The sequence below is a fragment of the Labeo rohita genome, chromosome 20, assembly GCF_022985175.1.
Source record: "Labeo rohita strain BAU-BD-2019 chromosome 20, IGBB_LRoh.1.0, whole genome shotgun sequence".
NCBI classification, from domain to species: domain Eukaryota; kingdom Metazoa; phylum Chordata; class Actinopteri; order Cypriniformes; family Cyprinidae; genus Labeo; species Labeo rohita.
This window is the reverse complement of record NC_066888.1, coordinates 24,118,037-24,132,905: the sequence shown is the minus strand read 5'-3', so window position 1 is coordinate 24,132,905 and position 14,869 is coordinate 24,118,037. Positions and strand designations below refer to the sequence as shown.

Sequence of the window (14,869 nt, the reverse complement as noted above, 5' to 3'; positions counted from 1 at the left end):
CAGAAGTCAAAGTAAACAATTGCTCTGTTAAGTATAATTAGTATATTAGTATGTTAGTATATTAGCACAACTATAAGTGACATCTCAGATACGAAGTCCTAGCAAATTAATACAGAATTGTTTTTAAGAATGTATGTGTAACAGCTAATTGTACGTCTTTTGCAAAGTAAAAAAACTAATGCAATGCATTCAGCATATTATTTATATGAGAGTTATAATTATTGGCTTTGTACAGTAAAACTTTTTAAATCTAATGCAGAGTATGTCTGCTTTATTTTCAACAGTCTCAAGCATGCTGCAACCTGTAATTACACCACCGACTCAAATCCATTAAAAGTGTCTTGAACCCCTTTTACATCTCAACTTCTACTTTTACATGCATCAGAACCGAGTCCTCTTAAGTCTAGCACTAAAAAGTTCCCTTTCCTCGTGTAATCTAATATGGCACAACTCCTTGTGGCATTGTCGGAGAGAAACAGCACAGTAATGGAGGGCGATTCTGAGAGCTCATTGTCTGGGTTAGTGTTACACAGAGAAGGCACACTGTTTCAACAGTCAATCCAATGAGCTCTCTACAGTAGGAAAATGTCTGGCCCTTAGGGAGAGAAGAACTCTCAATGAAACATTGTCCATCTTCGGACACAGGTCACTTCCCTCTGTATAAAAGAGACATCTGCACCCATGGCGACCAGTAGAGATGGTCTAATAGGCACACTGGAAATACACAGATTCAACTGGTGAATTAGCAACACTTTCCAAACACAAGTTTGCCAAGAACTGGCCTCTCAAAACCTCTGTGTACACTGAGTCTGGTGAGGCGTTGTCAGTCCTTGGGCTCAGCTTTATAGTTTCCCATTAATTTCCACCTTTTCATGTTTTTGTAGCAGTTTTCAGATTTGAACACGAGAACACGGCTCTAATGACGTATTTGATTCCGTTAGACGTTTTCACGTTCCACTAAATTAGGCGAGCTTGCATCTGTGCCATCAGAAACAGGGGGACTGTGTCAAGAAACACATCTCAAGCCCATTTTTATGTCCCTTCAACACAAAACCTTGTCATATTAGCCTTGGCGTCAAAATACAGACCTACCCAGCTGACAATGTAGGGGACGAAATGACTGTGACTCACCTCGTCTGATAGTTCGCCAAAGACACTCAACACATCAAACAGAAGACTTGAGGTGTAGAAGGACTTGATCATATTCCTGTGATCAAAACACAAATTAAACTGTTAACACTCGAGTCAATTAATTTCTCAAAGTACAACAAATAAGCCAGTTGTATATCTCAAAGCAGATGTGAAAATGTAGAACATCTGGATATTACACGCATACTACTGTTCAAATGTTCGGGGTCAGTAAGATTTTTGTAATCCAAGATTTTTGTAATGCATTTATTTAATAAAAATACAACATAAAAACAGTAATGATATAATATATGGACCCTGCACAAAACCAGTCATAAGCGTCAATTTTTTGAAATTGAGATTTATACATCATATGAAAGCTGAATAAATAAGCTTTAGCTTAGGATAAACAGGGTTTGCCTCTGTGTATATATATATATATTTATATATGTGTGTGTGTGTGTGTGTGTGTGTGTGTGTGTGTGTGTGTGTGTGTGAGAGAGAGAGAGAATGGCAGAGACGCTATTTTGTTTTTGTTGTTTTGTCAAGTTAAGAGAGTGAGGTGAGCTGACTGACAAGAAGAGTGAGGTGAGAAAGACAAGACGATGGCAGAAGAAATGAAAAGCAAAAGCGCCTTTTTGGCAATATTTGTTGGATTTTAAAAAGGCTGTTGTCTTTTGCCCTTTATCTAAGATGATTTTGGAAGTTTTTTTAAACATTTGTTTCTTATTTATTTGGTTCCACAGTGTTTGCTGCTTTTTACTTTATTTTAAGCTTTTTTATTTGTCGCTAAGAATTGCCGCTAATTTGAAAGTGAAAGTAAAATGTGCATGGTGCTTTAACAAGCTACTTAAAAGCGAAGGAAAGCGAGGAAAAGCAGAAAACCCAAACACACCTTTGCTTGACACAGAATTGACGCTAATTTGAAAGTGAAAGTAAAATGGGCATGGCGCTTTTACAAGCTATTTAGAAGAAAAGGTAAGGGAGGAAAAGAGGGAAAACCAAAATTAACCGGTTTTGGGCTTATTTTTTCAATGAAATAAATGTTTTTGTTATTACACAGAGAGTAAAGTACCAAAAGTACTGTTGGGTACTGGCACTGAATTTCAGGTACCGATACTGGCACTATACCGGTTAAAATGTGAACTGTACCCATCTCTAAGGACAAATAAGCTTAGGATAGGCCGAGATACAACTATTGGAAAATCTGTAATCTGAGGGTGCAAAAAAATCAAAATGTTGAGAAAATCGCCTTTAAAGTTGTCCAAATGAAGTTCTTAGCAATGCATATTACTAATCAAAGATTAGTGGAAATTTACAAAATATCTTAATTGGACAATTTTTGGCATAAAAGAAAAGGGTCACATATTATTACAATTTAAAATAACTTTTCTATTTCAATACATTTCTTTTTTAATACATTAAAACACAAATATCAATATTACAGTTGCGCTGCTTAATATTTTTGAAACCGGGATACTTTTTTTTTTTTTCCTTCAGAATTTTTTTTTGTAATATCATCAAATAGTGTGTTATTTTTCAGAGAAATCAAAAACCTCTGAACTCTGAAGCAAAGAGGCTGTTCACTTCTGGTAATTGTGACTCATAATCGTTTTTTTTTTTTTACATTTTAGTTTTCTCTTTCCAAACGTTGTTCGATTTTTTTCACACATGGTGCCTTTAAACATGCATTTACAATGTCATCAATGTTTTTTTGCTACGGAACCCTAAGTAGTTTTCTTACTTAAATGTCAATTATCAAACGTTTAGGTAGGTGTTTTTAAATTTCCTATGAAAACTTTTGCCGTGACCCTAAAAGTCACGCATGGTGTTACTCTAATACAACAGCTCCCTGTTACCATCCTGGGACATATTAATCATAATCACACTTCTGCTGTAGTCAAACATGCCAACCTTCAAACTTCCTATAAAAAGGAACCATGAAATGAAACATGAAGTATGACTATTCTATTTAAATTAAAAGAAAAATATAATTTAAAGTGATTCATTAAAAGTCTCTTTCAGCCCATTTTGACTGTGAGAAAAAACCTTTAGGGTTACAATTATACATTCATGTTCAAGAAAACCTAAAGGAACTTGCTGACAATACCAGCATTGTTTTTCCAGAATGAGGATAAATGTCATGAACTACAGTACCTTTTAAAAGTAAAATCATAAAGTACACAATGATTCAACTTTTGAACTGTTCGAACAAACCCTAAGTATGTGAATACATCCTGAAGAGTGGCCTCTGGACAGGGAGTGTATGCGGGTCTGACAGCTTCCTACAGTAAGATAGATCTTCACTCCAAACCTCATCAGCAGGAAGAGGATAAAGAGCATAAGGGCAAATGTGGCACAAAATGCCAAAGTCTATCCATTTCAGAATATATTTTGAGACCACGGAGGGAACCCTTATTAGCAATTCACTAGTGGAGGTTTTTCCTACACAACTGCACCGCAAAGTTCATGAATTGTATCTCTCAAGGATTTCATTACTTTTAGGTAAACATGTTTTAAATGTGAACTCAGGTTTATCTAGCTTCAGCCAAGCTAACAAATACTTAAAAAATCTTGAGAAGTGCCAGTGTGTATGACCTGAGGCCTGAGTCGCTGCCAGGTATTCAGCTCCTGGACCCTTTACCAGCATTGCACTGCTTATGACGTCACTGTCCACAACAGCTTCATTATACTGCCGTGACCTGTAACGCTACACCTGGCTAATCCATGCCGTCTCACTCCCAAGCAACTGCCCTGTACAGAAGCAGCTTTGTTGCTAATTTTAGCCTGCTACTCACTCCCTGTATGTGCAAAACTGACAGTGGGATTATTTCGTGCCACAGTTCGGTGAAACCATAATTAAGGTCTACGTATTCAAACAGTCTAAACAATCTGGGGACCAGCTAACTAACCCAATCCAGACCCTGACTTACTTGTGGAAACGTCCTGATCGATCTTCACTGTCTGCATAGAGGAACATTTTCAAGGCGTAATTCTCGATGTGAGCATTGCCAACTATTTCCTGCGTGATGGATTCATTGTCGCTGAGCTCCTTCTTCATCTGAAACAAAAAGAAACACTCAAAAGTTAGTTTTCCACTGATGTTAATGGTATTATTATCTTAAGTGCTATGCAAATGAGGTCATTTTAGCATGTTTTAGCGTGGGCTAAACCGTAAAGAGTGTTTACTGCATCATTTATGACAGATTCTAGATGATTGCTCTCTAAAGCCCTAGTTTCCATAGCATGACTCATTAATTCCTGAGACGCATCGGCCACTCTGATTCCACTCCAGAAGCCTAGTGTAATTAATATTTTGTTGCAAAAGAGGCTCCCTCTGGAGGGTTGCCCACGCGCAATTAGCGGACTCACTCACCCAGCTATTATTATGATCTTTTCTGCGACACCAGGCGAATGAATTTGTTGCCTTATGTTAGAATGCAACAGACAATAGCATTGCGTGGACTAAAGCAGGCTTATGCTTTCCTCTAATAATACTGGGACAGTGGGAAATCTAAATATATTCATTTGTTTTCCTGGCCTGGGTTTTCAGACTTGTCTTCCATCCTTCTCCATGTTGGTACATTGACAATAAATGTGCTGTAGCTTCATTTATAATAAATTTTAGACTGTTATATAAACATAAGCAATTTTTGAGGTGGTCCCATGAGGTGGTTTCATTGCAACATTTGCAACCTTAATCCTGATCTCGGCAAACCGGTGTAACGCATAGACGTCGGTGACCCGGTTTTTTACTTGGGTTTGGAATGGCCAGCACCCAGCCGCCAAAGCTTCAGCCAGTCGGCAGCCCCCGGGCTCTGCCTTCCTCTCTGTGATGTTACAGTCTGCTAGAGAGCGTCAGGTTTCCTTGTAAAATCAGTAAAGCAAATACGACTGGTTACATTTCAACAGGTGGAAGCCGGGCACCTGAATAGACTCACTGTTCACGTTTTAATGAAATTTTTACCTATTCTGTGAAAAAGCATTGCGAAGGCACAGTACATCACTTGTGCTGTATCGCAGAAGAATATGAAAACATAAGCCGGAAAGAAGCGTGCAAAAACAGAGAAAGCGAGATTGGATGCTTTCCGTTGCCAGTGCACACTAAATCAAAGCCTTGAAACGAGATCTTGTCTCTGTGCACCGATTCCACAGGGTTTACCCAAAATCCCCCTGGAAAAAAAAGGAACACTGGAGTCATTTTAACACGGTTACTAAAGGAAGCTTCTTCGGTTAAGAAAAAGGGAGAAGGTAGTATGTGTTTTTTGGCCAAGAGACTTGCTGATATTTAGCACAAGAGCATGATATAGGTACAGTGAACCTTATCATGCACATTCTATGAGACAAAACCTATATCTTATTTGATCATTTATATTAATGCTTCAGAAGCCAGATACTTAAACAGTTTCTAGCTCTAGGCAGTCCATAAAAACATATTTTCACAAATCATGTTTACCTCCGTCTCAAGTGATCCCCTATTTACTGTAGTCTGGGTCATGTTTTTATTTTACCTTGTCTAGTTTCGTTCATTGTGTTTTGAGGATGGAGAAACATGTCCATGCTGGCATCCTAATTTGTGTAGCTTCTGCTACTTGACAGATGAATTTGTGCTGAAATACCTTAGAGTTTGCCTGGATTTTGCATCAACAACTAAATATATGGGAGATCGCTTTCTTTCTTAAGCCTATTTGTCTTACTATCCCAACTATGCTAGGAAAGAAGGAAAAACCATGCATTAAGAGCCAGAGGTGAAAACTTACGAACAGAATGGAGATGTGTACATTTTTCTTATTTTGCCTAAATATAATTTTTTCATTTAGTACTGCCCTTCAGAAGTTACAGAAGATACTTACATGTTTCCCAGAAGACAAAATAAGCTCAGTTTACCCCGATTTTTAAACTCAATTCTCAAGTTTTTAATGCATGGTGTTTTCTTCCGGAGCATCAGTGAGCATTTGAACCCTCTGTAATAGTTGCATATGAGGCTCTCAGTTGTCCTTGGTGTGAAAACATGGATCTCAAAAATCATACAGTCATTGTTGGAAAGGGTTCAAATGTCTTTACCATCACTTTTGATCAATTTAAAGCATCCTTGCTAAATGAAAGTGTTAATTTTTATAATTTCTTTCCCCTAAAAAAAATATACTGACTCCAAGCTTTTGAATGGTATAGTGTGTAATGTTACACTAGCTTTTTATTTCAGATAAAATCTTTGGATCTTTTCTATTCAAAAAATCCTAAATGTTTCTTAAACTGCAAATCAGCAAATTAGAATGATTTCTAAAGGATCATGTGACACTGAAGACTGGAGTAATGATGCTGAAATTTTAGCTTTGGTCACAGGAATAAATTTCATTTTAATATAATTCATTTTAAAATAAATTCAAATAGTTCTAAGTTTAATAGACGCATGGATTTTTCTTCATGTAGTAGATTTCTTGCACATAATCCCCTGAATGACAGCTGGATGATTCACATCGTAATTAAAGAGCAGAGCATCATCCTTTCACACAGTGAGTGGTGCTAAAAGAGAGTTCAATACAGTGTATGCTTCAGACCTTTTGACCGGATGTGCCCACCAGGATCTGGGACTCAGCAGGTTGTTGTTTCCTGTTTCTGTGACATTTAATGAACTGAGCTGAGGCGATAGTAAAAGCGAGCTCTAGAGATGGCAGGGTCTCCACTCTCGTCTAATTGGTTCCCGAAATGTCTATAACAGCGCCTAAGCATAAAAGCGAAGTTTTTTTCCGTAGCTTCCTGCTCCCCTTCTGGGGAGACCTATAAATTCAGCCAGTGAACTGTGATGTGAATACAGTGGCCTTAGTACAAAAGGTCACTCATCACTTTCTGCTAATGCCACATACACAAAAGAACTCAAAACAAGCAGTATGAGTCTAGAATTAAGAATCTAGAGCTGTGTGTTAATATCAGCATATTGCAAGATAAGGCAGTACATTTTTTTATATAAAGATCCCTTTATCTATATAGTTATATGGGTCATTCTACAGAATTGGTGCAAAGTGCTGTCCAACAACCAAAAAAAACATATTTAGATCAAATCTTAGATGTTTATTAAGATCATTCTATTATCTATTAAAACCCAAAATAATATTTAAAATATTAGTAAGCTTAATATATATATATATATATATATATAGATAGATAGATAGATAGATAGATATATATACACACACACACATATACATATATATATATATATATATATATATATATATATATATATATATATATATAAACTTACTAATATTTTGCCTAATAAATTACATATATAATATTATTATGTATAAATATGTATATATATATAAAATCATATACTGGGTACTTTCAATTGGGAGGTGGCTGTCCCGAACACTAACCCCTAAATTTCAACTTATGAAAATGATATTGAAATAATTTTTGTATTTTTTTTCCCCATTGTTGTTTTTAAAAGTATCTGTTTAATTTTTTTAAAAAGTAAAAAAATAAATAAATAAATAAAATAAAAAGTATGTTTTTATGAAACCCATTGAAAAAAGTGTTACTAGTGTAAAGCATTACTGTTACTATGGAAAATGTGCTGTCACTACCTAAACATGGAATGTTTTGTCAAAAATAATGTATACTGCATTATCAATTAAGATTATATGATTTGGTTTGGTTCAATAAATATTCAAACTAATGAATCCTTAACTTTGAAATGATCAGTATGATCAACTTTTTGTCTTTTACAAACAAAATTGGATTAAAAATACAACAACTCTTATAAATTACACTTTTTGTAAAAATTTAATTGTTATGGATGTTATGGAAAATAACAAAAAGCAAACAGCTCAATAAAACACTTCTAATTAAATTATTATTACTGTGTTTCGGCAGTGACAAATATTCCAAAACTTTCTGAAAATACAATATGAGAATTAACTGCACAATTATTACAAATGTGTACCTTGGATATTATACAATTTGCATACATATAATTTTTTTTTTGGAAAAAAAAAAAATGGGGAAAAAAACCCTTTTTTTTCCCCAAGACATTTCCAACTCTGACTTTGGAGCAGTTCTGTAGAATGGCCCATATATAGTTCAAATCAGTTGAACAGTGTGCTTAATGAGTTAATGAGGTAACCTGTTAATCTACAAAAAATGCTTATTTAAGACTTACCATTTCCAACTGATCCATTAGTTTCACAAGAAACTTTCGGCACTCTGGAGTTTTGCTATCTAGTTTCATTCCTGTCTGCATGGCATAAAGTCGACCTGAAACACAATAAGCATGAGAGGAGTATTTTACTTTCAATGTTTAATCACTGCACTCATGTCATGTTGGCATTCAGTATACAGTACCAGTCAAATGCCTAGACACACCTAACTGGATATATGTTTTTCAAGACCTTAAAGCTTATGCTAAAATGGAATCTTTTGTAGAATAGTTTTGTTAGTTGCATAAGTTTCTTTATAAAACAGTGTTTTTTGTGTGTGTGTTTAGTTGGAAAGAAAAAGAAAATGAAGCCAACATGTGTCCAGTATATCAGAATTCCTTCATTACAGTCCAAAAAGAAGAGCATTCCAGACTACCTCATAAAGTTGGCTGAGAGAATGCCAAGAGTGTGCAAAGCGGTTATCAATATGAAGAAGTGTTATACTGAAATGGCTAAAGACATTTGATTTTACTGCATCATTTTCATACTTTAATTTTCAAAAAAGTAAAAGTGTCCAAATGTTTGACTGTTACTGTAAGGAAAGTGATATTATGATTTGTAAGATGCAAACTAAAGAATTAACTTTAAAAACCTTAATATAATAATGAAAAAGACTGTTACAGTTCTGACCCTTAATTAACTTTCTCCACTATCCTCTAATTCCCTGTTTACTTGCCTATAAACTGCATTTTTTTGCGTTTATGTGTCTTTGGCCCACTGGAGTCCAGTTGTCACTAGTTAGAGTTACAAAACATGGTCAGACCTACACATCTGGCAAATGTTTTCAAGGTATTTTACTGGCCATATGTGGCCGGTACAATGGAATTCTTACTGGCTCTTGCTCCTTTAGCACAATATACAACAGTGGTACATGGTACTAAGTGAGAAAGAATAAAAAAGAAAATCCCACAAGCCTTTGACACACACTATACGTGTCATTTCTGGATGCACGCTTTGAATACCAGAACTACAACTGCCAGGGCAAACAACTCTAAAGATAAAGATAAAACTACACTGAATGAATTACATTCACCTCACACATCAGTAAAGCGATTTTCATTCATTTAATATTAATGAATGAAATTACCAGTCTTGATCAACCAATAGACCCTAATAGAAAAAGAATGTGATCTACAGCGAATAAGTGAAGCATGAAACAGGAAGCGCAGTGTTCTTTCATTAGAATTCAAGAAGGATCGCAAACAAGGTCTTCATTATGGGGTGCCTGGAAGAAGACAACAATCAATTGCTATTGCACAAGTTCAAAGTCATTAAGTTAAAAGAGAGTGTTAAGAGGGACATTTGGAAAAAAGACAGTAAGCCCTGAGCCTTTGGGATATGCTCCGCTAATGAAGATAATATCCGGACCCACCTACACTTTCACCAATTTAAAATCTCACCTAGGTGAACCTATGCTGTCCCAAAGGAAATTAAAACAATGAGGGCCTACATGTATTCCCGGGCTTGCTATCGTATTTATGTGAGGAAGAGGAATGAAACGATTCCCTCGCGGCTAAACACGAGCCAAAATTTTCCTTGCGATAAACATTGAGATACATCAGTATGGACCTCTTACTTAATGTAACAAAACTAAATGTCACAACAATGAGAAAACTAAGAGACAGAAAATTTATGTAATAAACTTGTCAACTTTTTTTTCTTGGTCTTTAAAACGGTATATATTTGCAAAGAATGTCTTCAATGGAAGTGCTGTGAAGACATAATTGGTGTAATTCAAAATACAGAAATCCAAAAAAATGAACAAAAAACAAAGACGTGTACATACATATTATAACCTAATATGTTGTAACTTAAAATTAATACAAAACATTCTGCATATTATGCAAACATAAGGAAACTAATGTGAATCATATTAAGTGAAAAACATATTTAGACTTACTGTCTTTTGCTGTAAACCTACTGTGGAAAAGGCTGGAAACATTTTATTGGCATTACAGTGTTTTAGCAATATAAAATATCCAAACAAAATAACCAATTCCACATGCTTTGCTGAAGTGACATTAGTCAAGCCGAGGCAGACTTTGAATGACACTTTGTATGCGAGGCAGACCTTGAAATCAGTCATCTAATTCAGATTTCAAACACATTAGCCAGTAAAACACAGTGAACTGGCAATTACAACTTCCTGAAGGAAACAAGGAAAAGCAAATATACCCAGCTGTGAGTGCTCTGGCCAGGGCAAATACATCTTGCATGTTAGTCCTCATAAAGGTGTCTGTATGCCGCTGGAAAGATCTGTGCTCTCGAGGTAAGGTTTAAATTTAGGTAATTGAACTACAAATGTTTTTGTTGGGAGAGAATAATATTAGATAGAATACATAGTTGAAACAAAATCAGTTTTAAATGATTTAGACTGCTATTAAAAGCAAATGTTTTGTATCAAACAAGAGGCCTAAGTCTATGAAAGCCTGTTTCCTCCACTTTTTTTCGTCAGAATTGCATTATATAAACTTGCAATTCAGACTTTTTTTTTTTGTCAGAATTCTGACATTTTTTCTCAGAACTGTGAGATATAAACTTGCAATTCTGACTTTTTTTTGTCAAAATTGCTTGATATAAACTCACAATTTCTTGCAATTATCATTTTTTCTTAGAATTGAGATTTAACACAGATCTGACTTTTTTTTTGTCAGAATTGCATGATAAACTTGCAAATCTGACTTTGTCAGAATTCCATAAAATTAACTTGCAACTGACTTTTTTTTTTGTCAGAATTTCATGAAATAAACTCACAAATCTAACTTTTTTTTAAATCATGGTCAGAATTCTGACATTTTTTCTCAGAACTGAAATATAAACTCGCAATTCTGACTCTTTTTTTTTTGCCAGAATTACATGATATAAATTTTGCTTGGTATCACCAAGTAGAAAAACACTAAGGCTGCATACTTTTTTTGTATTGTATTGTTTTGTGATCTCAACATAACAATCTTTGTTACTTTCTCATAGTCTCAACTACATTTCTCATGAGAAACAAATGGTATGTCGCTCATGATTAGTGCCATTTCAGCTTGATTGAGTCTCAAATCATTCATTATGCAACAATAAAACCAGTGTGCTTAGAAATAAATTGTTTTGAAAAAAAGTCAACAACCTTTGTTGCGATCACCACAAAACAAGACAGGAAAAAAAATAATACCTGGCTTCTGCAACCAAGCCTTTTAGTATAACACTAGTATTTATGCAAGGCCTCTTTATTCCACATTGTCCTTAAAAAACCTTCTCCATTCTGGGTCAAAGACAGGTTATAATGAGGTCACAATTCAAACAGTTATCAGTTAGATAACCTTGTGTGAACAAAATAATTGGAGGTTCAGTAGATGACAGCTGAAAGGAAAGGCTCGTACAGTTTTTGATATATTTTTGTCGAGTACTTCCCTTCGTTGTTTCTTTAAAAACATGCCATTTCCTCTTCCATGAGGTCCAATTTGCAGAGATCTGATGTCTATGAGAATAGATCATAGCTTACGGTCACAAAGTCCTCCTTTGTAACTACATTACGCCCATACTACCCAACATCCAATTTTCCTCATCTGAAACAATGCAACACTGAGGCCATTCACAGTTGTAAAGCAAGAAAATAAAAAACACAATCTATTATTTGCCTACGGGTGATTTCATTTTTTTCTCTGTTTTAAAGAAAGCAAAGAGCGTGAATCATAGTTAGAATAGAAGTTTCATTGTCACAAAGCCTTATGAAGTGTTTTAAAATAGCTGTAGCGATTAGTCATTTTGGCTTAATTCAAAAGACAGTGAAGTGCTCTAAATGCAAATTAATTTAGAAAGACTCAGTTTTTTTCTTATTGGTCACTGATTAGACCACTTGTGTGTGTGATTGGGCAAAAAAAAAAAAACAGCCAGCACCCATTCATGCCTACTGTACAACAAAGCACACTGCCATATCTCAGATGCTCATTATGGCCAAGTAAGCATCAACGCAAGCTTGACGTTTGACAGACGAAAGACAGCGTGACTCCTCAGTCGAGGACATGCCCGAGTATTTCACTGACATCTGCATTAAGCACCGAATTGTATATTCAGGAATGTCAGCCCGCGCACTCTGCTTTCCCTACTACAAGGATGTTATTATGTAGCTGCTGCTCAGCCTGAAGACTGGATAGGGTCCAGCGAGAAGGAAGGAAAACAATGTCAAAGAGGGCCTTTTCCATAGGTTTACAGCATGGTGCCAATCAGAGAACTGGAGCTCTGTCAAAGAGACACAAGCCAGAGCAGAACCGCATCTAAAGAGCATTCTGCTTCAAAAACCACGCACAACTAAAGACTGCCACACATTAATCTGGCACCGTGCACATGGCTGTCGCACGTTATGATGTCTGCATAAAAAACATAAATTCTTATAATCCACAAAAACAGTTTGGCTATTACCAGTGCACAAAATCTGTTCTTTCTTTCATTATCACATAATGCAGTTCATCCCAATTTTAAAAGTGTGAAGCATAAAATATACTTCAGCTGCAATACTGGGTATGACAAAATCACTAATTATGATTCATAAAGAGAGCTTAACTCCCGAGCCAAGAATAATTGAAGTTTTACGATAATGAAGAAAAATAAGACAACCGAGAGAGATGCATCATTATAATCTAAACAGAACATGATCAACTACTATGAGGATAAGCAAACAACAGATAAAGTCTCAAATAAAAGAGTCCAGTAAGATATCAACAGAAACAATTCCAGCAAAGCTGGATTCCTTCAGTTAAATGTCAATGCTGACCTCCAGTGGCACACTGAATTCACCCTCTACTAAATGAAACCGCTTAGACCTTTTAGAATTAATAGAAAAATCTTCAAGTATTAGTACAACACAATCAGAGCTTTATACAAACAACTTTCACAATCAAAACAACGCTGAATGTCCCAAAGCACTGCATAGTAATGAAGAGTAAATATGAAAAATGTGTTTCAAATCTAAACATAGACTGTTTTAAATAAATTTAACTTAATAGTCTTTTGCACTATGAACCGGTAAGTACAACACAATTACACTGTTTTTCAAAGGTTTGGGATCAGTAAGATTTTTTATGTTTTTAATTAAGTTATGCTCATCAAGGCTGCATTTATTAGATCGAAAATACAGACAAAAAAGTAATTGTGAAATAACACGTTTCTATTTTAATATACATTTAAATCTAATTTATTCCTGTGATCAAAGCTGAATTTTCAGCATCATTACTCCAGTATTCAGTGTCACATGATCCTTCAGAAATCATTCTAATATGCTGATTTACTATCAATTTTTTGGAACTTGTGATTTGCAGGATTCTTTGATGAATAAAAAGTTAAGGAGAACAGCATTTATTTAAATTAAAAATCTTTTTTAACAATATACAATACAGTTGTGAAGTTCAAGGTCAGTAAATTTTTATTCTTTCTTTTTTTTGAAAGAAACTAATACTTTTATTCAGCAAGGATGTGTTAAATTGATCAAAAGTTATAGCAAAGACTTCTATTTCTATTTTAAATAAATGCTATTCTTTTTAACTTTTTATTCATCAAAGAATCCTGAAAAACTATCACAGGTTCCAAAAAAATATTTGGCAGCAGAACCTTGCCAACACAGACAATTCTGTAATAAATCAGCATATAAGAATGACTGGAGTATTGACTGATGAAAATTCAGCTTTGCATCACAGGAATAAATTATATTTTAAAGTATATTGAAATAGAAACCATTACTTTATATTGTAATAACATTTAACATTTTTCTGTATTTTTGATCAAATAAATGCAGCCTTAATGAGAGACTTTACAAAAAACATTACAAGATCCCAAACTTTTGAATGGCAGTGCACACACAAAGCAATGGACCTGTTCAGAATAAATACACAGCCTAAATCAGCATATGAAAATATTATTATAATAATTGAGATAATGAAAAGGCTGAAAATCTATCAAAAGGTGTATTAGTTAGTGTTCATAAACTGTGCAGAGTCATGTGATGTTTAGCTGACTAGTGTAGTACATTTGCTCAGAGCCGCAAGTGAACTTTTGCAAATTCATAAATCATCCACATGGATTGTACTTACAAGCCTTTGGGTTATGAGATTTTAAAAACCGTTACTCTTCAGTTTCAAATGATCCTTCAAAAATCACTTGATTGATTTGGTGCTCAGTTGAAAACAGCTGAAACAGTTGTGCTGCTTATATTTTTGATTCATGTTTTCAGCATACGTTTAGAAAGCTCAAAAGAACAGCATTTATTTGAAATCTTTTGCGACACTGTAAGTGTCTGCTATCGATTTTGATCAATTTAATACATCCCTGCTGAATAAAAGTGTTATTTCTTTCCAAAAAATATGATAAAATATCACATATTGGCAGTTTTGAATGGCAGTGTATCTGCAGAAAGAATCAGATTCACTGGACATCCTCTTTTCAGAAGGTTAGATGCCAGCTATATAAACGAAAAAACTAAAGTCAAAAATGTGTGACAATGGCACAATTTGGTCCTTGACTGAAGCCAGAACTTAATCTTCTCAAAGCAATTCCAAAACAGA

At 34.9% G+C, this 14,869-nt stretch overlaps 1 protein-coding gene across 1 annotated transcript in view; it reads right to left on the bottom strand.

The window, feature by feature from the left end:
• Positions 1 to 14,869, bottom strand: part of vta1 (vesicle (multivesicular body) trafficking 1) — a 38,515-nt gene that overhangs the window by 18,833 nt on the left and 4,813 nt on the right. The window contains exons 2-4 of the mRNA XM_051139000.1: positions 8,291 to 8,385; positions 4,062 to 4,189; positions 1,132 to 1,207 (exon numbers count right to left, since the gene is read on the bottom strand). Of these exons, the coding sequence (XP_050994957.1) occupies positions 1,132 to 1,207; positions 4,062 to 4,189; positions 8,291 to 8,385 (299 nt within the window). The remainder of the gene's footprint in view (positions 1 to 1,131; positions 1,208 to 4,061; positions 4,190 to 8,290; positions 8,386 to 14,869) is intronic.